Source organism: Drosophila erecta, unplaced genomic scaffold (genome assembly GCF_003286155.1).
Source record: "Drosophila erecta strain 14021-0224.00,06,07 unplaced genomic scaffold, DereRS2 tig00000126-arrow-pilon, whole genome shotgun sequence".
NCBI classification, from domain to species: domain Eukaryota; kingdom Metazoa; phylum Arthropoda; class Insecta; order Diptera; family Drosophilidae; genus Drosophila; species Drosophila erecta.
The window spans coordinates 7,248,466-7,271,312 of record NW_020825209.1 but is presented as its reverse complement, the minus strand read 5'-3'; the positions used below and the strand labels follow the sequence as shown (position 1 = coordinate 7,271,312).

Below are 22,847 nucleotides of genomic sequence, written 5' to 3'. Positions count from 1 at the left end.
GTGGCTAGCGAGGATTAGGAGGAAGAACCATGTGTGAAATAATGTTAGGCAAACAGTTCTAATACCGCCGCAGAATAGGTAGCTCTAAGTTTTTGGTCTACTTAAGACAAAGTGGATCTACACACGGGCCCAGCTGCAGACGCTGAAGAGACCTCGGTAATCCACTTTCCGCGGAAAGTAAAGCTTAAGTCCTTCATATTAAGTGAAATTATTCTTATGTATACATACTAAAAGATTTATTTTTAAGTCGAATAAAACAGCAGCATTAATAACCTGGCCTTACCACAAACTCTACGCCACGATTTTGGGCATCAAGAGCTCCTCCAGCTCGTGGCCGTCGCGCCATGTGTGCACGGAGCAGGCCAGTTCCTGGCCGTGGGCGGCCATCTTTTCGTGCAGTTCGAACCCGCGCCGGATGCAGGCCACGTCCTTTTCCTGCAGTCGCTTCATAGCGCACAGATCGTTGCAACTATCGCCCACATAGATCACGCGTTCGTACCGTCCGCTGCACGAAAGCTCCTCTAGCACGGACCCTTTGCACAAGTTGGAGGGGCAGAGATTGCAGTCAGTCTGCTCCTGGTAGGGCAGCACCAGCACCTCGCCGCTCCTTTGGACGCAGGCGGGATTGGTGAACACGCCGCCGGCAAAGAGGCACTCAATGGAGTACGCCTGCAGCCACTCTCCAATGAAAAAGGAGTTGGAGTCACTGACGATGCACAGGTCGACCTCCTGGTTTCTGGCCAACCGGCGCACCACTCGCAGCATTCCAGGCACGGCTCTCAGGCTGCGCACCCGCAATCCCACCGACGCAGAGTTTACCTTGTGCTCGCCATGCAGTGCCTGCAACACTCGGCTTATGAAGCTCAGCCAGCCGCACTTGGGGATCAGGTCCTGCAGCTCCTTGCGTTGCCTGGTGGGCAGCAGCTCGCTCACCGCCAAATAGGAGTCCTGCTCCACGATGGTTTTATCGAAGTCAATTGCGACTAGGGTGCGATGTCCAGACGGTGTGAATTCACTGACACCGCGTCTAAAGCCCAAAAGGCAGCGGCTCAATCGGAAGCATCTCGAAATTAAAAACATTTTGGGTTGGAAAACAAACAATTTGACTTTAATATCAATACACACTCATTTACATACAGGAGATATGGGTCAACAAAGCACATCAATATCGATAAGGTAGCGCCAATATCCTAAGGTGCACGAAGTCCCATGGAAGCTAGAATCTTAGTTCCCTCGACCATGCCAGACATGTCCGTTTGGCTGACAAACTTGTGATTATAATATATGTGTTTGTATATCGCATAAATTTAGATATTGTCATTGAAAAATGTTGTTTCGTTTTCCGTTGCGTAAAATATTTTCCAAAAAGGTTCAAATATCTAAAATACATTTATAGTTTGTGTGTTGGTAACTTGCAAAAAGCTATGCAAATGCATATGGAACAGCAAAGATCGATACTTGTATTAATGACTTCCAACAAATATGGGTGCACTATATCGCACGTACTTGTATAATTAATTACATTGGCGAATTCATTGGCTAACTATATAAAATGAAACATAACGCCAGCTAGGTGACTTCTACTGAAACAACCAACGTATCTTTCAGCTTTGGTTCCACAGATCAATGTGGCATTGCCGTTTGGAATAAACGAGTACTCTGTGATTATTTCTTATTCTTGAGAAAAGTGAATATTTGCTGTCCAAATGGAATTCGAAGTTAGTTTGTGATTAAATTACGTTTGCTTCGCGTGGAAGTTTTGATATTGTAAACCTGGTAACAGTTTATATCCGATCCGAGATCGGTTCCCAAGAGGGTATTACTAAGCAGTTATTTGCGTTTTAAAAATCTCAGCTTGGTGGCGATATTCAGCACGATATTCGATCAAATGGACAATTAAATTATGTTGCTATAGAGTATCCAAAGCACAACTTATTCATTGGACTATAGAAACATAACTTAAGGCTCATATAGGCCAGTGTGATGTAATACTCCTTTCCAAGGGGCAAACACTGATCAATACAAGCCTCCATCGACTTCTGTTAGGTGGGCGATTGCCGATCGGTGCCAGCTGCCAAGGGACTCCAGTTGTCCTGCCTCTGATGCCATCTCGCTCTATTTCCCGCATTGCGCCTAAACTGTGGTCTGCACGTTCTGCACGGCCTTCGAGAGCTCTACCTTGGAAGGTATTAGATAGAAAGCAGGCGTCATCGTCTCCCCGCACGGACACTTGCAGGCTGCAATAAATGGAGGAATGAGAGGGGGGGAACCGATGTTGGTGGAGTAGAAGAACCAACCGTTGATCCAGCTAAAGTTTCCCAGCTTCTGCTCGCACTTAGGACAGTACAGGCGGCCCTGGGTGTTCAGCATGATGCGGTGCATCCAGGCGATGGGCTCCACAAAGAGTATGCTGCGGCAATAATTTGGCGTGCTTTCGTGGCCGGGTGAACCGAGCGACGACTGGCGGATGCGCTCGGACAGCTGCTCCAGCATGCGAGCACCACTGGGATTCTGGGCCTGATCCTGTGATTGAGCCTGCAGCTTCGCTCCAGCTACTTCTTCTTTCTCCTTCGGAACCACCTCCTGCGACGGCCTGTCTCGCGGCTTGTGCTCCAGTACATGCGACTTGGAGGCAAGGACGCGGCGGCAACGACGACAGCGAAACACTATGGGCTCCGGGTTCTCGCGCGTGATATCCGGATCCGGACGGACCACACTGTGAAAGCTTTGCGGCAGGATCTTGGCCTTGCGCATCTGCTCGCCAGCCAAGCGTAAGCGGTGTATCTTGTAGCGCTGGCAGTTGGGGTCGATCTTGCAGCCCATGCGGCGGAAGAGCTTTAGCTGGCTGACAAAGCCAGCGTTTGGCTGGACAAAGCGGCGTTTGGCCTTGACCAGCTCGTAGGCGGGGAGGAAGTCCAAATTGTGTCGCTTCATCATGTAAGCGATCACAGTGGAAGAGCTGCGACTGACGCCGAAGTAGCTGTTAAAGGCACAAGAAATCAGAGGCCAAATCGCAGCTTGGTCTGTCTAAGATGCTCACCAGTGGACAAGGACATTGCCGTGCTGAGCCAGGGCTGTGCTGATAAAGTCCACACAGCCCTCTAGATGCTGTAGGATATCTTCGCGCGGCATGTCGGCAACTGAAACAAGGGTTTAAGTGATGCTTTGGCACACTTGCGGAGCTACTGATCTGATCTTACTTTGAATATATTTGGTGGTCAGAAAGCTGGCCTCCAGAATGTGCTGCGGCAGTGGCACCGAGTCCAACGTGAGAATGTGGGTGATCTTAAAGGAGCGCAGTGTCTCCATGTGCGTGGCCGCGGTCAGGTTGCCTGGTGCAGAAAGGTTTGAAAAATCCATCGATCGCAAGGATTTGAACTATATGCTTACCTAGAAATAGGCCAGTGTCCACCTCGTCGATGCTCACCGGCCCGCCGTCGAAGTCCTCGCGCGTCAGGACGCCGGAGTCCTGGGCCTTGCCACTGCCCGTCGAGCAAGAAGGCCTCGCCTGCGGCTGAGACTGCTTCATGGCCAGGCAGCAGATACCAGCTGGAGGCAGAGGAAGAAGAAGAAAAAGTGCAGGACCTAACGTGGGAGTGCTAGTGTGACCGCACCATCACGGGGTCTCCGATTTCAGGGAGCTCGCTGCCAATAAATCGATAACTTGCCATCGGCTGCGGCGCATCTCTATTGCAGCAGGCGCCGGTGGATATAGTAATTGTAAAGGAACATTACGATAGGATTAGCCGAAATTCAGTGACAAGATGACTACGTTGCGACCCTTCACATGTGACGACCTCTTCAAGTTCAACAATGTGTAAGTATAGTTGATAAATTCCGCATATCCAATGCTAATACTAATTCCGACTTGTGCTCCGCCAGAAACTTTGACCCACTTACGGAGACCTACGGGCTGTCCTTCTACACCCAGTACCTAGCCAAGTGGCCGGAGTACTTTCAACTTGCGGAGTCGCCCAGCGGACAAATAATGGGGTACAGTAAGTACTGCATTCCTTTGTGTGCGCGGTTCCTTTGTCATGTGTGCTATAAATTCTCCAGTCATGGGCAAGGTAGAAGGACACTTGGACAACTGGCACGGACACGTTACAGCGCTGACCGTCTCGCCCGACTACCGGCGATTGGGTCTGGCTGCGCTGCTCATGAGTTTCCTGGAGGACATTTCTGAGAAGTAATGAACTAAAACGCTGGATACAATCAAGACTGAACGACTAATTTTTTCCCAGAAAGCGGGCATACTTTGTGGATCTGTTTGTGAGGAAGAGCAACCAGGTGGCGATAAACATGTACACGAATCTCGGCTACATCATATACCGCACCATACTGGAGTACTACTCAGGCGACCAGGACGAGGATGCGTACGGTGAGACCCCAAATAATGTGCATTGATTACTAAGGCGCGCCTAACCGATGGGTTATCCACTTTGCAGACATGAGAAAGGCCTTATCCAGAGATGTGAACAAGAAGTCGGTCATACCGTACACGCAGCCTGTACGACTGGAAGATATAGATATGAATTGATACGATATCAACCCAGTAGCGCCCGAAATCGCATTTATGTCTAACTGATCCCGATCCACCATTTTCAGCCGGCGCGAGCGCATCACTTCGCAGCCCATTGAATTCTAGTTAATTTAGATATGTAAATAATCCGTAATCCCATGATCTGCTCGGTGATAACATGCCATTCAAACCTAACCGGATTCCCGCTTGCGAACCAACTCCCCGGCAATATTTGCGTGTTCATCCCATCCAAAAATAAGCCTGTAATTAAGTACATGTCTGCCCCGTTACCAAATTCAGTTCATATTCTCGATAATTCTTTTGACATTGAAATTATTTAAAGATTTCTTAAGCCGATGCGTAAATAACCGTAACTCAAAGATTGTTCCACCGTTCTGAAGGTAAATAACGTAAGCAACTTGATTACTTAATCACCGTAAATGACAACCAGTATCTAACGCCATCGATATATTCACCCGATTAGCGCACACACGATCTATCCATGTCAAATGTTTTTTTTCAGATCACAATGCGTGAGCTGCGCAGACAAATGCGACACGATCACTAAGTAGGACGATCCCCGGTGGATGTAGGCATAGCCATCGCAATCCCAGATGTACTTTATCGGCCAATTTCCATTCACTAATGTGCTACGTAGAAATCCCTTTGAAAAATAAAAATGAATTCCCTGGTACATAAAGTTCAATCTGCATTTCATTGAAAATCGAGGAGGAAAGCTAACTTTCCACATACCCTGAAATATCCTTGTTGAGAGGCACTTTTTTATTACTAGCAGCACGATAGATGTTGTCGGTTCAGTTCGTAATCACGTTCACGATACCCTGTGTTGTATGGGTAGTTTCGACTCAGCTCTTACGCATTTATTCCTTTATTTCAAATTCAGATTGTTGATAAAAGATTCATATATTGCCAGGTGCTTGCCAATTGTGAGTGGCCTTTCAGTCTTGGCAACCACTGTTTAATCAATAGCTAGTGCTCAGTATCTGCTTGGTATCTGATTGATGGCCCACTCAGAGCGCAAAAAATGGCGAAGAAGGGAGGAGTCCAGCAGCTCCAGGCCGACCTCGTCACGGATGAGGACTTCGAGAAGTTCCTGCAGCGATCCGGATTGCTGGGTACGTGCTCGATGGGATTGGGCGCAATCAGTCAAGCTAGTAATGCCTCTAATCCATGAGTGCTTCAGTGCTCGATATATACTCAGAGTGGTGCGGTCCCTGCCTCGGAATGGTGGGCAGCCTGCGGAAGATCAAGCTTGAGCTAGGAGGCGACAACCTGCAGCTGGCCATCGTAAGCTCCAACAATCCAAAGCACCAAAGTAGCGCACTAACAAGCCCATCTTCCCCAATATATGCCAGTGCAAGGCGGGCTCCATATCCTACCTGAAGCGATTCAACAAGAAGAGCGAGCCAACCTGGATGTTCGTCACGGTGAGTGGACCATCATAGTTTCCTATGATTTTTTTATGTTTCATTGCTTACAACATTTTCGAAATATTATTAAACCAGGGGTTTTCGAATATCATAGAATACTGGCCTCTTACATCGATCATCTTTTACATGACTCAAATTGATAAATAGCGTTTAGGTATCCATAATTTGAGTTATCTATACATAATTTATTGTTTAAATGGCCTATGTTTAACAACTTTTAAACGTTTTAGTGAAATTTGTTGTATATCAAAAGTTAGGGTATTTCAACCGCACCTCCTTTTCTACCGATCCATTAAAGGCAGAATTAAAATGTTTTGTGTACATGTATATTGAAGTCGTCCTTGCTCTGGGTGCGCTTCGTCACTACGTGATGTGCTTTTAATATAGCCAGTAAAATTAGTTACTATTTGGCATTAATTGATGATAATACGATTGCGATTCTATTTGAAACGGGAAACACTTCAGAACGGCAAGGCCATAAACATTATGTTCGGCACGGATGTGCCCAAGCTGGTGGCCATGATCACCCGGATGCTGCAGTCGACGATGGCCAAGGAATCGCACCTGAGCTACGAGATCACCGAGCTCCAGCCCATCGAGCTGCAGCAGCTGGAGGTGCGCAATAAGGCGCTGCGCCTGGCCGAGGAGATCGAGCTGGCGGAGAGCCGGCGAAAGAGGCTGGAGTACCTGCACAGCGTCACCGACTGCATCATGGCCAACCTGCCGGACATCGGAATCACGGTGTTCGGGCCACAGGTTAATCGCGACATGTTCAAGAAGCTCTCGGAGCCGGCTGATCCGCTTAAGATCCAGTGCAAGGACCGCAAGGTCTTTCCCATTCTACCTGGCGACATCGCCACGGTCAACTTCGCCGCGGAGAATCCCCTGGCCACGGATGTCATCGAGCAGCTCTACGACAAGGAGCTGCTCATGTGCTTCTGGAAGGTGGAGGAGGTGCTCGGCACTCCCCCCACCGTGCTCCGCCAATATGCCCACGAGTTGACCAAAGAGACCATCAAGCCGCCGGACGAGTTCAACGAGGAGGAGATCACCGTGCCACCCATGATAGTGCCGCTGGAGGTGACCGTGGAGATATCTGAGCCAGGTGAGAGTCTGTCATCCTGGTTGACTTGATATATTCACGAGTTTCCCCCTGGTTAGAGCCATCATCGGAGGACAGCCAGGTGCAGCCGGACGCTGAGCACCTGGCCGAGATTAGGGGCGAAAATGTAGAGGAGGGCCAGGAAGAGACGGAGGCAGAAGCTGTTCCCGCAGCTGAAACTGCTCCGGTTCCAGCTAAGAAAACCAAGACCATTCGAATACCACCGATTTGGGTGCCGAGTGACCAGCGCACCCATGCAGCGCTCATCTACACGTACTTTCGTGCCCAGACTTCGACTTTCCTTCCGCCGGATCCCGTACCAGAGCCACCACACATCGTGATGATCTTCGACGCCTACAAGAAGAAGGACCTGGCCATTCTGCTCGAGACGTGTCGCGAGGACATTCCGCTCTACGGCTTCTTCAACGGCGACAATCCGCTGACGGCACTGTTCATAGCCAACTCCGTGGAGAAGTATAATGCCAAGCCGTACGTTCCGTAAGTACTGCCAACGATCCACTGGCCAGACGCGTTATCTGTCTGATCTTGTGCTGCAGTACCGACAAGATTGTGTTAAAGGTGAACAAGATGAGTAGCCCAACCATTCCCACGCTGATGGCCTACGGTCCCAGCTATGTAAGCGCCAACTCGGTGGTGGGACATCAGGAGGCCACCCAGTTCTTTCCCGCCAACTACAAGTCGGCTCTGCAGGAGGAGGAGGAACTGCACGCCGTCAAGGCGGAGAAGCCCAAGAAGCGCAAGAAGGTAAGGCTCTGGGGGATTCGGGGAGACCCTCTTCAGCTCATTTTGTATTGTGCTACCGTTGCAGAATAAAAAGGGAGGCGATCCTGAGGAGAGCGGCAAGGCGGACGCTGGACCGGCGGATGCGCAGCTGGAGGCGGACGAAGCGGTGAAGACCTCGCCGGAGGAGGGCGCCTCCACGACGAGCAGCGGCGAGGACAGCTGCGAGAGTCGTCCTGCTACGGCCGATGGCGCCAATCCCGAGGTTTCGCAGGCCACTTAGATGACCAAGCTACATTAAAAAGTACTGATCCAATATTATGATATAATACATAAATAACCAGATATGCTTTCCCTTAACGGCAAAATTAAAAAATTATACAAACAAAATAAATTATTATTGGATATACGGTTCAAATACTTAACACTACTTAAAAAAGCTTACATTACTTTTATCTGAGCCTAACAATCGTAATAAAGCGTACATTAATTTGCATTAAAGTTTTTGTTATATTATATGTATTATTTATCTTTTTCTCTTATAAAAGCCTTCCAACTTATAAGAACGACTTTTGGTAGTTTCAATATCTTGCAGTGGATATGAAAGCTGTGCGTTCGCCATCAAATTCAATTCAATTCAGCTTAGAAATGTTCGGTGCCATATATTTCCTTGACTTAAAGGCTGGTTTTTGAGTGATTTCAGCATGAAGTGTTTGGATAAACTGAAGAAATTATCTTGCTTCATACATTAAAATATATATTATTATTTTTTTTTTATATTTCCTGTCCCATGAGGAGATGAACGCCTTAGTTGCTAGGAATAAGCTCTACAATAATCATTAAAATTTAACACAATGTGAACAATTTGGCTTTCTAAATTTTGAATTCGATAACTGGCACCGATTAGATTGCTTTCCCTGCTAATCGATTTCCCATGCAAAGGCTTATCAGCTGTTCGCCTCGTCACGAACGTGACGGCTTGTAAAATTAAATTGTATAATTGCTGTATTAAAACACAAGCTAAGCGCAACTTGCCGTCGACCGATGGATTCCAATCTGCGCAACGTAAGTGAAAGAGTGCGCGGATTTTCGCTGAACCTTACTCACTGGCCACGCCTTTCAGCTCAAAGACTTTCTCACATTATACAACAAAGTGACGGAACTGTGTTTCAGCCGATGCGTGGATAATTTCAGCCAGCGTGACCTGGACGGCCAGGAGGTATGTATCAGGCTAGGGAGTCCACGCAGGTATCCATCACTAAATGCCGCTTCACACCACAGGACACCTGTGTGGACAGGTGCGCTACCAAGTTCGCCCGCTTCAACCAGAATATGATGAAAGTGTACGTGGATGTGCAGTCCACCATCAACGCCAAGCGCGTGGAGGAAGTGGAGAAGAACGCCCGCAAGGCCGAGCAGCAGCAGAAGGAGCAGGAGAAGGAGCGACTGAAAGAGGCGGCCGCCACGGCAGTACTTACCCCTGTTCAACCGCCTGTCGCCGGCAATTTATCCATGTAGCAGCAGTGGCATGCAACGCCGCAGCTGCTGTTCTCAATCCTAGATAGCTAATCGCGGAGTCCAGCACGCCCTCCACACACGCAGTCGGCAACCACACGTACTTTTTCTGCAAACAACCAAAAAACGAACCAACAAACACCACGCTATGCGAGGCATTTGCCTTGTTGCGCTTATCGGCCTACCAGGAGCTGGCAAGTCCTCGCTGTGCACTTGGCTGCTGGGTCAGCAGGCTGCCCTCCGCGTCCGCCACATCGTTCATGTGTGCTACGACGACTTCCTTGACGGCACACCATCGGCCGAGCTGGCTTATAAGGAGCAGCGCGTCCGCATTTTTAAAGTAATTGAAAAACTCATTTCCGCCATTCAAGAAGACACCGATTGGCCGCCGCAATTCCGCCGCATTTCCTCCAAAGGTGACTGCAACAGCAAAGGGCACCTCATCCTGTGCGACGATAACTTCTACTACCGCAGCATGCGCCACAAGCTTCACCAGCTGTGCCGAGACTCCGGTTGCGTCTTCGGACAGATATACATGGCCAGTTCGCTTGACTCCTGTATGCAGGCGAACTCGGTTAGGAGCGATGCCACTCGAGTGCCGGTGGACGTGGTGCGGCAGATGAACGAGCGGCTAGAGGTGCCAGACACTTCGGAACCCTGGGAACGCAATAGTCTCACACTTCATGATCTCGATATGGAAACCACAGGATCAGCGTTGCTAGATTTCATTAGTGCCCTGCTCGATTTGCCCGCGAAGGAGGTGACGACGGGCTTGCCATCGGCGGCAGAAAGAGGCCTACGGCAAGATCAGTCCCTGGTGCACTGCCTGGATTTGCTTCTGCGGACGCGCATTAGGGCGTTTCTCGAAAGACTGCCACAAGAGGACAAGCGCTTGGCGGGCCAAACACTGAACAATAGGCGCAAGGAAATATTGACAAAATTCCGCACAGAGGGCGGCGGCAAACAGACAGACGGCGATAGTGAGGGCGACGATTTGGACTACTATGTAAAGTTGTTAAACTAGGCTCAGATCAGCTAAATTCGTTTGTATGCCACACACTTATGTGCCTAGCGATCTAAATATATACATATGTTACTAAACGCTTCCTTGGAATTAAAACTACATAGATTTATTATCAAAAAAATTAGTTATTCTAATGGAGCCACCTCAGACCACCTTCACCTGGCTGACATCTCGCTTCTCGATCATGCGCATCTGTTTCTTCTTCATGCGCTTCAGTTTGGCGGGATTCTTGATGACCTGGACGACTTCTGAGCGGCGCTCGTTTGCCAGGCGACGCTCGGCGTTCTCCACGCGGCGCTGGTGCTTCTGGACGGCGTCCTCCTTACGCTTGTCCTTGATCTCCTTGGAGCGCTCCTTGATGTAGCGCAACTCGTCGCGCAGGGCCGTCTTCTTCTCGAAGGACAGTCGGTTCACCGTCTTCTTGATCTTGCTGAATCTGCAAGGGAAGCCAAGGGATTAGATGACAATGCTCTCGCAACGGAGAAACCACTTACTTCTGTTTGGGCGTCTTCCACGGCCGGTTCGACTTGGGCTGGCCGCGTGGAATGCTGTTCTCCGGCTTTTCTGCCTTCTTTACCTTCGCCGGCTTCTTGGCTGGCACAGTTTCTGTGGCGGATTCACTCATTTTGCGTTTTAGTCCAATGTAAAATAAAATGCAAACACAAATACAATACACGAATGCACGTGTTGCCTCACCGTCTATCGATAACCGAAACATATGTCTGCAAAATCAATCGGTAATCGGGGTTGCCCTCGATTACAAAACTATTGGGCGCCATTTCAAAATTGTTTTAAAATGATTTGATGCACATCTTTATAATCTTCTTTTTTGAGTATAAAGATGTGTAAAGCTGTATAAGTGGTTCTTATCTTGAGGGTCGAAAGCATTCTACGGCATATACAGAAACGAAGGGTGTAAGCTAATATATATTATCTATTAACCTGTACCTTATTTCAGTTTTAATAGGAATTACTCTTTCTCCAACAAACTGTTTTTACGCCATTTATTTTAACAACATCGTTTCGGTTTTTCATTTGCAAAAATTATATATTTTGTTTAACTAGGAACAGGGTACCCAATATTGCTTAAATGTGCGTTGTAATTTTGTTCAAATCAAATACAGCATTTTAGAATTGGGCATTTCTCAACCCACTTTTCACCTCAAATGTTAGGAGTACCTTATGTTTGCTTTTGAACCAGGAAAAACAAGAATTTTATTTCACTACAATTTAACAAATTCGACGGGGCTCGCCAAACCCAGCAGACGATGACTGCCCACCGATTTCCTGGCAACTTTGGCATTAGTCTACATATGTACAAAAATTTACGTCGATAAGCTGTGGTCGCCCAAATGGGAGCGAGTTCAGGAACCGGACGACTTCGCCACCTGATTGCTTCGATTGTGCTGGTCGATGTTGTAGTGATAGAAGAATGACTTTCCGTACTCGAAGGACGAAATCATTATCGCACACGCGGGAGCCACCTTGAAGAGTCGGGGGCCCAGTCCAGAGAAAATGGCAGGCACTCCGCCCAGGCGGTAAATGCTGGCTAGGCGCACCGCCACAGACTTGGTGGCCACTTGCTTGGGGGGATTATCTGCCGTAATGCAAACCGAACCATTGTCAATGCTGCTACGGGAGTGGGTTGCAGCAAGCTGAACCACATTGGGCCTACCTGAGAATATGAACTTTTCGCCGAATTCGATTTGCTCGTGCGTTTTCACCACATCGAAGGGCGTGGTGATCGTGGCGGCCACCTGCAAAGGGAAATATGAAGAGTTTTCCCAATCGATTGAAATGTTTTGTAGTGCAATTGTCTTACCGATCCGGATATCGCTCCCGCCGCAAAGCTGAAGCTGAATGTGGGCTCCACCACGCCAAAGGAGCTCTTCAGGTACTCGTAGCAGGTCCAGTAAATGCCGGAGAAGGGCACGTCGCGCAGGATAGTTGGCGGCAGACCACGCCACAAGCCCAGAACTCCCTGTGACTGCACCACTTGGCGAATGGTGCCAAACATCTCGGCGTGCGTCATGCGCTGCGACTGCATCTTGGTTCGGATTAGCTCGACGGGACTCACGCAGGATACGGCTAGGATGCGGGCCGAAACGCCGGCCAGCAGCGGCACCAAAAATGGAATCGGGAGTGGAATGTCGTGGGCACTGGTATCCGGGCGACGCATGTACTTGTAGTGGATGTCAGTGAAACGGGCCTTGAACTGCTCATAAGCCACAAAGTATATGATGGTCGAGGGCAGGGCCGAAATAAGCGTTGGGCTGAGTCCCGACCACAGGGTGCCGATGCCCTCTGTGCGGCTGATTTTGATGAATGCGTCCTAGAGAGAGGCTTGTTTAAGTCCGGATGCCGGTTTTCCGAACGATTACCACTTACAATGGTGCCAGAAAAACGGGGAGCGGGCTTGGCGGCTGCTGGGTTGGGCGTGTCCGGGCCGCAGGGGCAGATGTGGTCCATGAGGCCGTTGCAGTAGAGGAAGCACTTGTTTGAGAGCAGCGCTTGCTGCTGAGCCTGCAGGCGGGTTTTGATCACATCCAGAGGGGTCACTGCAATGGCAAATATATCAGTCAAACACTGGGAATATGCTCAACGGTGTGGCCGGACAACATACTAAAGCAAGCCGTCACCATGGCGCCGGTACAGGCGGATGCTACTTGCTGCAGTGGCCGGATCCGAAACCGGGGGTCCGTCATCGTGGCTTTCGACTGGTTTTGGCTGGAAGCAGCCGCCATTGCTGCCATTGCCGCACTGGCAGCAGCTAATTGGCCGCAGGTCTCCCTCTTAGCCATGGCAGATGCACTTGCTCTTCCACGCGATTGGCGGTTGCTTCAATGGGAGCCCCGGTAAGCTGGTGGCGGGTAACGGTGATGTACGATGAGATGAGAAGAGAAGGTGAGTCGCGTGCCACTCAACGGTGTGTTTGTTGTCGCTGTTCAGCTGGGCTATTCGTCAAGCCCCCAGGTCATTGTGAAATAATTTACGGGTCCAAAAGAAAACACCGTGCTAGTCCGTCTTTTCCCATTTCCATTCCGTTCCACGTCGATCAGCTGTTGCCACTAGACGCTATCGATAGTGAAGTCGGAACGGAAATGCTATCGCGGTGCAATCGATAAGCGTCATTGTTGATCGTTCGAATGAATTCAAAAGTATATTTATCAGCATATTTTGAGTCTACTTAGTTTAACTACTCTTTGTTCTGCAAAATTAAACAATACAAATACTAATGATTTACAAGGAGATACTCTTTCTCCAAAATTGTAACAAACTAAGCTTTGCGTAGGGAACTACATATGTACATATGTATGTACAAAGTTAAAGTAGAAAAAGTTAAGCAATTATAACTCTTAAAAACCACAGCATTAACTATATAAAACACATATGTATGTATGTATTTCTTGTTCAATTGTACTAATGAAATGCTATCCTCTACCTTGCTTTATCATTCCCAATTCATATATTTACATACCAGCCTCCTGGAGATCCAGGTTGTAGTGGAAGAAGAACGACTTGCTGTACTCAAAGGTGGAGATCATGATGGCACAGGCGGGAACCACACGGAGCATGCGCGGCATCACCCCGACATAGAGACCCCGCACTCCCTGAAGCCTGTAGATTTGGCGTATTCGTGAGATCATCGACGGCTTAGAGTTGGAGACGGTACTGGGCGGCGTCTTTGGTCGTGCTCCGGTACCGGCTTCTGCAGCTGCTCCTGTTCCCGCTCCAACCTCCTCGTACAGCACGTCCTGACCCAGCTCAATCTGCGTGTGTGTGGTGATCAGGTCAAAGGGCATGGTCACAAAGGTAGCCACCTGCGGGATGACGTTTCCAGAACTCGATTACTCTCGAGGAAAGCTATGGTTTACGGTGTGTGGCAGAGCTCTGCTCACCCTCACCCACCGCTCCGGAGATGGCGCCTGTGAGGAAGCTAAAGAGGAATGTGGGCTCCGTTACGCTGAAGGCCCGCTTCATCGCCTCGTAGACCGCCCAGTAGGTCCCTGAGAAGGGTGCGTCCCGCATCACGGTGGGTGGCCAGCCCCGCCACAGACCCAGGATACCGTGCCGGCGGATTAACGAGCGCAACACACGCCAGAGCTCTGAGTAGGTCATGTACTCCGACTGCATCTTGATGCGCACCATCTCGATGGGCGTGATGGCCGTGACCACAATGGTGCGCGAGCAAATGCCCGAGGCCATAGGCACGTAGTAGGGCAGCGATGTGGTGGTTACCGATGGCGCGGTGGCGCTCACATTTATTCCTTTGGTGGCCTGGTCAAGGGGATCGCCACCGTCGGCTCCAGGCACTTGGTCCTCGATGCCGGATCCCTCAAACTTCTGCGAGACCAAGTAGAAGTGTGACAGCGAATTCTTGATATACTCGTACGTCAGGAAATAGATAATCGTGGAGGGCAGGGCCGAAACTAACGTGGGACTAAGGCCCGCCCACAAGCCGCTGAAGCCACTATTGCAGATGATCTTGACAAAGGCATCCTGCGCCCGAAAAATAAGATACATGTTATATGAACACCTATGCATATACTCAGTTGATAAGTCGCACTTCCATTACCGATAATCCTAAAAGTCACTCGACTATATCTGTGCTTGGGTGCTAGGAGGCCATACTCACCATGGCGCCACGTAGGGGCCGGAGGTTTCTCGGATCCCGGCCTGGTTTTGGGACGCAGATGTCGCTGGAGCGACACACGTGGGTCATCAGTCCGTTGTGGTAGACGTAGCAGATCTTGGAAACAGTCGGTCGCTGGCGAATCGCATGCTGGGTCTGGACGCGCGTCTTCACAACTTCCAGGGGCGTCACTGGCCGAGTAAGGTGAGGTTAGGCCTCGGAGTAACCAGATCCTCCGGAATAACTTACCCACAAACGTCGTGATGAGGCCACCGACGAGGGCAGACATGACCTGCTGCATTGGTTTGATGCGGTACCGCGGATCCGCGCTCAGGATCAGCGTGGTCAACCGCAGCGGATCCATCTCATTGCATCGACTCCCTTCCTTCTCGCCGCCATTTGCCGTTTGGGACATTAGCTCCGGCGGCATCATTTTGTAATGTATTTGCGCAGAAAACAGTTACTTTTGAGTATTTCAGGCAAGATGTCGCCTCACAATTTGGTTGATTCGAATTAGACAGGACCACCGGTCTTCAGGGAAGACATGCCTGTGCAGCGCCTACAATTTGGTAAGTTTGTGTTGCACACAATATATCTGAGTCGAAGGGTTTTCGTAACGAACGGACTTTAAGTTGAGAAAAATATTGAATGTTGAACTGAAACGTCAAGCGTAGCTTATATGATTCCGTTTTCCTATTGTATTATAAATAATATTTCCCACAGTTAAATGTGAATTAAATCCATAAACTTTATTTAATTCTCTCGATTCCCTAAAGGGAGAGGTACATCATTTCAAAAGTGAAAAGTATCAGCAGCTAATTAGTCAATGATGCCCAACTCACTGATCAAAATCCACCCAGTTGGATAAATATTGATTTATTATCGATGGAAGGAAAGGAAAACCAATGGGGGACAACTACGACAAAATTGATTACGTTTAATGCGAAAATTATAAATATGAATTAAATTAATCAAATTTAATAATAATTTGAATTATATTTAAGTTAATGAGTAGTACGTCAGTAACATAGTTTAGCTTTAAGTCAGAACCAAAAAAAATTAATCATTTAGATAGGATTGGATTAACTTCAATGTGTGTATGATTTAATCTGATCGGCGGCAGCTCGGACTCCTCCTGCTGCGTGGGCCATGGTGACTGGATAACTGGGCCTTCACTTGTGCGCGATGGGAATCAGTGTCTCGCCGGCGGTGAGTGCTGGCAGGGGAGCATCCACGGTCAGAACTCCGTCCTTGCTAAGGGACGAGCGGATGGACTCGGGATTCACACCCTTGGGCAGCAGGAACTCCCGGTTGTACTCCCTGTACACGCTCTTTGTGTCCGACTTCTCCTCGTGCTTGGCGTGCACCTAATCCAAGGGAAGATATTTCTGTTAGAGCGACTCTTGGGCATAACAATAATGAGCAGAGACTTACCAACAGCTTCTGGTCGACGGTTTTCACCACAATTTCCTCGGGCGCATACTGGCTGACATCGAAGCGCAGCTTCAGCACTTTGTTGTCGCCTTCATCCTGCAATTACGGATCTAAGTGTTATCTTTTGTCAACTAAGGATAGCTTTCTTGCATTGCTTACCTGGATCAAGGGTGAGCTAATGTCGGAGACGTAGTTCTGTTGCTTTGGGATTCGGGATGGCAGAGCCGAGTTTGTCGTTGAGCTGCAAATAGGTTGAAATTAATATGAGTATAACAATTACATAAAGCGAAACTTAAAAACAAATAGTTTCCAAATAAAATAAAAAGTGTTAGGGATGCGTGAAGGAACCTGGTGGAGGAGTTTGTGGTAGTGGTAGTAGTGGTTCTAGTGGTCCTAGTGCTACGAAAGGTATTTTGCAGTGTGCGCGTGAAGGCTTCCATGCTTGTGCTTCTCCGGGATGAAACTGATCCGGACAAAACGAACCCAACTTAAATGAAGCCGCGATTCTCGAGGGCAATCTAATAATAGATCTGGCTTCCGCTTGGAAGCGATATACATGTGTACGGATCTGGGGGAAGCAGCTGGCACCCTCGAAATATAAATTTCCATATGTCTGCATTGGGTGTTACATTTTCTATTTTAAATATCTTCCCATAAGGGATTTGAGAGCCGGGGAAATCTTCAAGGCTTTATGTACATATATAGATCTAAGTTGTGGCTTAGGACACAGTATGCTTAGAAAGACTAAACATAAAAATAGACCTTGCTTCCCAGCTGCTAGTGAAAGATGTGAAATTATATCCATACATATGGATGGCATTAAAAATGTGTTCTATTTTAAAAAATTGGCCTTTAATTACAGTTATTATCAGTTTATCTATAGATTTTAAGTATTCTAGTAATTTAAATCTATACTGAGCCTAAAATTGTTTCTATAGAAATAAAGTTGATATATGCAGCTAAACATGCGATGCATTAGGTACCGAGTTTCTAGATTAGTCTGTGAATATGTTTGGGAATTGCAATTACACTAAACAATAAAGTAGTAACCAAAAATAAGAGGTTGAGTAAGAAGGAAACATTGAGGATATACAGAAAATAAAAGTTTAGGTTCTAAACTTTCTACGTTATTGTACCTGGTAGTTGTTGTTTTTTTAGTAGAGCTTTTGTTTTAAAATAGGAGAGGAGATTATTATAATATGGAAATTATTGCGGTTGTTTAATATTTTCCAAGCGGCAAGAAAGAGAAAAATAGAGAAAATATGTTTATATTGAGTTAGATAAAAGGGTCAGCAAATGCTTAAACTTATGTATGTATAAAGAAATACCCTAGAATCAATATTAGAGTTCTGCAATTTTTAAAGATAACCAACACAACTTGTAAAAATATTTGGATATATGGTTTCTTGTAATTATTATTTAATAATTGTTGGTTCATGTTTTTCAAGTTTCTTATAAATATGTACATATGTATGTACATTAATGATAACTTCTTTGTTTCCCGTACTTCTAGCCCTCAATCTGTTGTAGACTGGAAGTTTATCCATTAAGATACTTGAAGCTAGCGTCTAAAATACACAGTATTTGTAATTAGGAGCAGAAAACGGTAATTACTTTAGCTGTGCGACCATTTTTAGCCAAGGTATTCACATTTACCCAGGAAATAATTTATTGGTCATAATTGTTCACTTTGTATTACATTTTTTGATACTGCTCTAGCACTTAAACTTTTATTTTTGGCCTTTTAGAACAGAATTTAATAGAGTATAAATATCAAAACTTATTTAATTTTACTTTATTTTGTTTGTGATTTCATTGTAATTTTTTTTACTTCACTCTCACTTAAATAGTAATAGTATGTAATCTGATTTTGTAACTGTTTATATATGTGTAAGTTTTTAAGGTCCACCTTAATCTGCATTCTTAGCTTACGGGATTTGATTTACCGTTAAGCCGCTGTGCGTGTCGTGTCGCGATGAAGCCTTTGTAGGTGTGTGTATGCTTGCGAGCGAGAGTCGGTGATAAGCGGCCATCAAGTGCCACTCCGCGAACTAAGCGGAGGAAGCTTATCAATCGGAGCCGAAACGTGAACGTGCGTGGGCTTTTTGGCGACCTTGCGACGTGCTTTCGAGGTTGATCGCCCCTCGAAGAGAGAAATCAATAGCGAGCTAATGTTAAGTACCAATAACCGTTAGCCGCCAGGCCAAAGTTTCTTTGGACATCATGAAGAGGCACCTGCCCTCCCACTCTGGCAACCGCTCTCACTCCCACCCTCTCTCGACAGCACACGTACGTACGCGTGTGTGTGTGCGACTACAATATCTCGCTGGCATCTGATGACAATGATGTCATGCATATTTTTTCGTTATTGAAAAGCCAAACGAAAGGAAACCAAAGAAGAACGAAAATAAACACAGGCACGAGAGACAGCAAAGAAATCAGAACAAGCGCAAACAAAATGACTCTCTTTTGTTGTTTGCGTGCGCGCGTGTCGAGTGTGTGTGTGTAAAAATATGTCGAAGTCAAATATCGATTACCGGCGACGATCGCCGCTTTGTCATCGATTGGAATCGCATTGAATCGAGTCGAGTCGAAGCGCAGCGCATCGCAATAGCTAAAAATTGACATGATATCATCGCTCTCCGCTGCTCATTTGAATTATCAGCATCCAGCCACCAATATTGGCAACTAAATCGCCGCAGCGTGTGCTCATCCCAATTGAAAACTGGCCGTGTGTATGAATGCTTTTCGCACAGAGCTATTTGCTGTGTAAATATGTACAACAAATGTATGATCTTAGCGTACTTATTTGTTTAAACTGTGCGCACACACAACCGATCGCAAGGCCGATTAATGAGTCTATAAATTAGGCAAACCGTTGGTTTTGCCTATGTTTGGTATCCGATCTGGCCAACAAAATTTCCATGCATCTGTATAAGATAATCGCTTCAATTTATTTCATTTCATTTCTAAATCCGTCTGAATCCGCAGATTGTTCGAATATAAGAAGGCGCCACCATTGAAGTGCAGTTTAGCTTACGGCCAAGTCGCAAATAAGGCCCTGCACTACCTACAATCGATCGTTAATATATGTACATACATATGTATGTACAAGAAAGTTTATTTAAAAAATTTGAAATTGCCCGAACAGCTTTTGGCAGCTACGTGGGAACTGCATATTTGTAAACTTGTTTTTGTAATGCCACAATTAAATATAGTTGCGAATCCAATTGCAGCTTGTAGTGGAAACTAAACAACTCAGTGTCCACGGATGGTCGAGATATTGTGCCCTAAATATGTATGTATGTAGTTAAAACAACAACTATTGCTTGGGGTATGCACGTCAAATCCAAATCCAAGTAGCCCTAACTTCGGTAGGGGAAACCTACCTGTATAGATATATCGCCCTGTATCTGGGCGCGCGTTTATTCCGCGCTGAGTCATTCAGATATCACGCAGCGTTTTAATCGAGGACACGCCACCTCCAAAGCCGCATACATAGGTCAAAGGTTGCGGCGATGTGTGGCGGACAGTGGGCTGTTATAGGCAGTTATATAGGATCGGCGATTGCATCGGTAATATGATTGAATTATTTGGCATAAACATATATACCTAAATACTATCTGCTAAATAAAACTGCTAGACTACGTGACCAATCTCTGCCGATTAGGCTAATCGCCCAAGCACTGGCACCCAACCTAGGCTGCCACTGTGAGTTGCCTTCCTTTCCAATTAAATTTGCAGCCAGGAACAGGAACACAGGTGTAGCTGGGGGCAACCAATTTGGGTTAATTTCCTTTCACTGCCGACTTTGGCGTTGAATGGACAAAGTTGAAAGAGGGGGCTGCCGAGTTCTTGAAGAGTGGAAAGAGTGGGCGGGAAGTTTCTGTTGTGGCCATGCAAATGCAGTGGCGACCATGGCGAAGCCAACAACAAATAGTCCATCAGTTCGATTGCGTCATACGCCGAGGTCGACCCAATAGCAACCAAAACTGGCGCCCACGCAACGCAACTCCAATGGAAAGGCTAACGAGGCGCGCAACCGCGACGTCGTCGGAGGCGACATAATATTTGCCAGTTGCCTGGAGCATTGTTTGTTTATTAATCGCTGATTTGGGCAATAAACCCATGTTCATTGAAACACTCGACACTAATAACATTCGGCTGAAATTTTATCTATGAATATCGTATGAATATGCGAGGGTGTCAATACTGAATCACTTAATTGGCTTGCAAATGGAAACATATTGCTCAGTAGACGAGTTTGCGAGTTAATAGTTACAAAAAAATGAGTAGCTACAAATGCTAGACAGGTAGTTCGGATTTCCAAAAACACGATCCACGTGCCTCCGATCGTTGCCGTGTTTTTCTTTTTCAAATTTGTACATATTTAATATTCTCAACTTGCTGCCAGAGACCAGATTTTAATATCTTATCTTATTATCAACAATTACATTTTTCTGCTTAGGTAGGAAACCCAACACACACACGCACACAGACGCGCACATAACGGAATATCTTGGCACGGGTGATTCTCAAAGTTCGAAAAATTCCGTTATGCCCTACATAATGGTTGCATAAACGGAATGTGACTAGAGATCGGGGGGCGGAAAGGAAGGAAGGAAAAGACGCTGGCTAACCCGGGACGGGCGGGGGATTACTTGCGGGTGGCGGGCAGATACACATGTGTTTCTTGGCCGGAGACAGCGGCGGAGAATTTAGAACTGGTGACTCATCCTCCCCCAGAGCGACGGCAAAGAAATACACATAGTGTATCTGGGGCGAGAATCGAATCGGGCCGCTCGCCTTTAAGAAGCCCACCGTTTGGTGTGTATGTGGTACATACAACTGTACATACATACGTACGAATCTGTGAGTGAAGTGCTCCAGACCAGTGGTCGATGTGGCAAGATGTGAGCCTATATTTAGAGGAGCCCACAACTAGGCGATGAAGGGAGTTGGGGCCATCGCACTATACCCGGCAAATATAACAACCCACTGTTGTACCCACTGGTATCACCAATCCGCTCACCTGGTGGACTCGAAGAAGTTGGCCTCGCGGTTCATCAGCTCGTGACGGAACTTGGCCATCTCCTCCTCCATTTTGCGCATCTCGGAGTCGAAGCGCTCGCGGATGTTGCTGAACTCCGTGTCGATGACGCTGAAGTCGCCCAGCTTGATGGGGATATTCCTCTTGTTAGCCTCGGCCATTTTTGTGCTGTTTGTTGGTGGTTATTTGGTGGTTGCTTCGCTAGATGGAGTCGCCAATATCTTCGATGTACACTGTATACTGTATACCGTATATACTGTATACCGTTCTATTATTCTCTGTTCTGCTCAACGCGCTTTCGAGCTTGTTCACTTGCTAATCGACAGAGCAATCAAAAAAAATGGGGAACTCGATGGGTTTTCTATATGTATTCGAAACTGAAGACGTTCAAGTGTGTGGTTTTGGTTGGACGTATCGCACAGATAGCCGCGTTTCAATTTTTAGACTGTTTTGCATTCTCAGGGAGTCTTTGCTTTTATAGCTTTTGTACCGATTGTACTTCGATTGCCGTTGCGCAGTATGGGTGCGATATCGATAGGTCGATGACTCGACATTTAGTCATCGATTTGTGGATTGGCGGTAATTTCTTTATGTTAATGCTGCCGTCAAATTAATTAGTGTTTTTATTCCCTAAAAAGAATTGCTTAAGTGTACTGTAATCACTAGTTAAGGAATTAGTGACGAAAGGAAATTAATAATAATAAAGCCATAATAGTGTCATTTCTGGGGTATGATCTTTCGATCTTCAAGTTGGAAAGGAATTCTGTCATAAAAATTAAACACAACTTTGAACAAAAACTTGTTACATTTATGAAAAATATGTAGTTTTTTTTCTTAAGACAACAAAATATTTAAAACCCCATCATAAAAATAAAACGCTTTATGACCGAGTATACATAAATCAAACAAAAACAAAAATTAAATCAAACCTTCAAAATACAAAAGTTTGGATACAAACTTTTGTGGCGACAAATGATATTGCAATTGACTTTATAATTACACTATATAAATTGTGTTCAATATTCTTAAGACGTTCATCCCAAACGATATACCCTGAAAGACGTTGCTATAATACTTTGTAATAGTCGGAAATTAATCAATTTTAAATAATTAGAAATAAAGTATAACTAGCTGTGATCATAGAACTAAGTGCGTCAAAGCCCTGTAATTAGCAACTATTGATTAGTTGATGATTAACTGTTCTCCTCTAAGCATGCCTAAAACATCTTGCATGAGAGCCATTCAATCATGGAAGCGAGTTCCTCGAACTGTGACTGCATCCGAAGCTCACTCAGCTGATCCCAGTCCATTTGAGTGCGGTGAGTGCGAGTGTGAGTGTGAGTGCTAAGTGTGAGTACGAGTGGGCAAGTGGCAC

General features: G+C 46.6%; 10 protein-coding genes across 13 annotated transcripts; 4 read left to right on the top strand and 6 right to left on the bottom strand.

Annotated features, from left to right (window-relative positions):
- Positions 1-222: 222 nt before the first annotated feature.
- Positions 223-1,107, bottom strand: LOC6550439 (pyridoxal phosphate phosphatase PHOSPHO2). Its single transcript, XM_001977763.3, has one exon. It carries the CDS (start codon positions 1,078-1,080, stop codon positions 292-294), a length of 789 nt encoding a protein of 262 aa, XP_001977799.1. The 5' UTR covers positions 1,081-1,107; the 3' UTR covers positions 223-291.
- Positions 1,087-3,647, bottom strand: LOC6550438 (dual specificity protein phosphatase MPK-4). Its single transcript, XM_001977762.3, has 5 exons — positions 3,391-3,647; positions 3,201-3,332; positions 3,041-3,140; positions 2,298-2,980; positions 1,087-2,237 (listed from the first exon to the last, which is right to left on the bottom strand). The coding sequence occupies exons 1-5, from the start codon at positions 3,527-3,529 to the stop codon at positions 2,134-2,136; spliced, it is 1,158 nt and encodes a 385-aa protein (XP_001977798.1). The 5' UTR covers positions 3,530-3,647; the 3' UTR covers positions 1,087-2,133.
- A 4-nt stretch (positions 3,648-3,651) lies between these two features.
- On the top strand, positions 3,652-4,686 carry LOC6550437 (N-alpha-acetyltransferase 20). Its single transcript, XM_026982012.1, has 5 exons — positions 3,652-3,817; positions 3,883-3,998; positions 4,060-4,189; positions 4,245-4,381; positions 4,449-4,686. The coding sequence occupies exons 1-5, from the start codon at positions 3,765-3,767 to the stop codon at positions 4,538-4,540; spliced, it is 528 nt and encodes a 175-aa protein (XP_026837813.1). The 5' UTR covers positions 3,652-3,764; the 3' UTR covers positions 4,541-4,686.
- A 771-nt stretch (positions 4,687-5,457) lies between these two features.
- On the top strand, positions 5,458-8,196 carry LOC6550436. The gene is made up of 7 exons (XM_001977760.3): positions 5,458-5,658; positions 5,727-5,830; positions 5,899-5,970; positions 6,439-7,078; positions 7,135-7,573; positions 7,633-7,840; positions 7,905-8,196. Exons 1-7 carry the CDS (start codon positions 5,568-5,570, stop codon positions 8,097-8,099), a joined length of 1,749 nt encoding a protein of 582 aa, XP_001977796.1. The 5' UTR covers positions 5,458-5,567; the 3' UTR covers positions 8,100-8,196.
- A 552-nt stretch (positions 8,197-8,748) lies between these two features.
- LOC6550434 (L-seryl-tRNA(Sec) kinase) lies at positions 8,749-10,432 on the top strand. Its single transcript, XM_001977758.3, has 3 exons — positions 8,749-8,881; positions 8,940-9,035; positions 9,098-10,432. The coding sequence occupies exon 3, from the start codon at positions 9,480-9,482 to the stop codon at positions 10,353-10,355; it is 876 nt and encodes a 291-aa protein (XP_001977794.1). The 5' UTR covers positions 8,749-8,881; positions 8,940-9,035; positions 9,098-9,479; the 3' UTR covers positions 10,356-10,432.
- Positions 8,749-10,432, top strand: LOC6550435 (mitochondrial import inner membrane translocase subunit Tim10B). Its single transcript, XM_026982224.1, has 3 exons — positions 8,749-8,881; positions 8,940-9,035; positions 9,098-10,432. Exons 1-3 carry the CDS (start codon positions 8,861-8,863, stop codon positions 9,332-9,334), a joined length of 354 nt encoding a protein of 117 aa, XP_026838025.1. The 5' UTR covers positions 8,749-8,860; the 3' UTR covers positions 9,335-10,432.
- Positions 10,433-10,435: 3 nt separating this feature from the next.
- Positions 10,436-11,104, bottom strand: LOC6550433 (coiled-coil domain-containing protein 86). The gene is made up of 2 exons (XM_001977757.3): positions 10,850-11,104; positions 10,436-10,791 (listed from the first exon to the last, which is right to left on the bottom strand). Exons 1-2 carry the CDS (start codon positions 11,071-11,073, stop codon positions 10,500-10,502), a joined length of 516 nt encoding a protein of 171 aa, XP_001977793.2. The 5' UTR covers positions 11,074-11,104; the 3' UTR covers positions 10,436-10,499.
- A 248-nt stretch (positions 11,105-11,352) lies between these two features.
- Positions 11,353-13,435, bottom strand: LOC6550432 (solute carrier family 25 member 40). 2 transcript variants are annotated; one of them, XM_001977756.3, is made up of 5 exons: positions 12,979-13,435; positions 12,744-12,913; positions 12,178-12,687; positions 12,031-12,112; positions 11,353-11,952 (listed from the first exon to the last, which is right to left on the bottom strand). In XM_001977756.3, exons 1-5 carry the CDS (start codon positions 13,154-13,156, stop codon positions 11,720-11,722), a joined length of 1,173 nt encoding a protein of 390 aa, XP_001977792.1. In that variant the 5' UTR covers positions 13,157-13,435; the 3' UTR covers positions 11,353-11,719. The 2 variants fall into 2 exon arrangements, with proteins under 2 accessions (XP_001977792.1, XP_015011150.1); XM_015155664.2 differs by having other exon boundaries at positions 11,353-12,112.
- Positions 13,436-14,219: 784 nt separating this feature from the next.
- Positions 14,220-15,453, bottom strand: LOC6550464 (solute carrier family 25 member 40). Its single transcript, XM_026982294.1, has 3 exons — positions 15,238-15,453; positions 14,992-15,179; positions 14,220-14,855 (listed from the first exon to the last, which is right to left on the bottom strand). The coding sequence occupies exons 1-3, from the start codon at positions 15,419-15,421 to the stop codon at positions 14,220-14,222; spliced, it is 1,008 nt and encodes a 335-aa protein (XP_026838095.1). The 5' UTR covers positions 15,422-15,453.
- A 395-nt stretch (positions 15,454-15,848) lies between these two features.
- LOC6550463 (heat shock protein beta-1) lies at positions 15,849-22,005 on the bottom strand. Of its 3 annotated transcripts, XM_001977754.3 has the most exons (5): positions 21,455-22,005; positions 17,559-17,585; positions 16,582-16,663; positions 16,423-16,518; positions 15,849-16,355 (listed from the first exon to the last, which is right to left on the bottom strand). In XM_001977754.3, exons 1-5 carry the CDS (start codon positions 21,631-21,633, stop codon positions 16,161-16,163), a joined length of 579 nt encoding a protein of 192 aa, XP_001977790.1. In that variant the 5' UTR covers positions 21,634-22,005; the 3' UTR covers positions 15,849-16,160. The 3 variants fall into 3 exon arrangements, with proteins under 3 accessions (XP_001977790.1, XP_015011149.1, XP_015011148.1); XM_015155663.2 differs by lacking the exon at positions 17,559-17,585 and having other exon boundaries at positions 21,455-22,004; XM_015155662.2 differs by lacking the exons at positions 17,559-17,585; positions 21,455-22,005 and adding an exon at positions 16,771-16,915.
- Between the last annotated feature and the right edge of the window lie 842 nt (positions 22,006-22,847).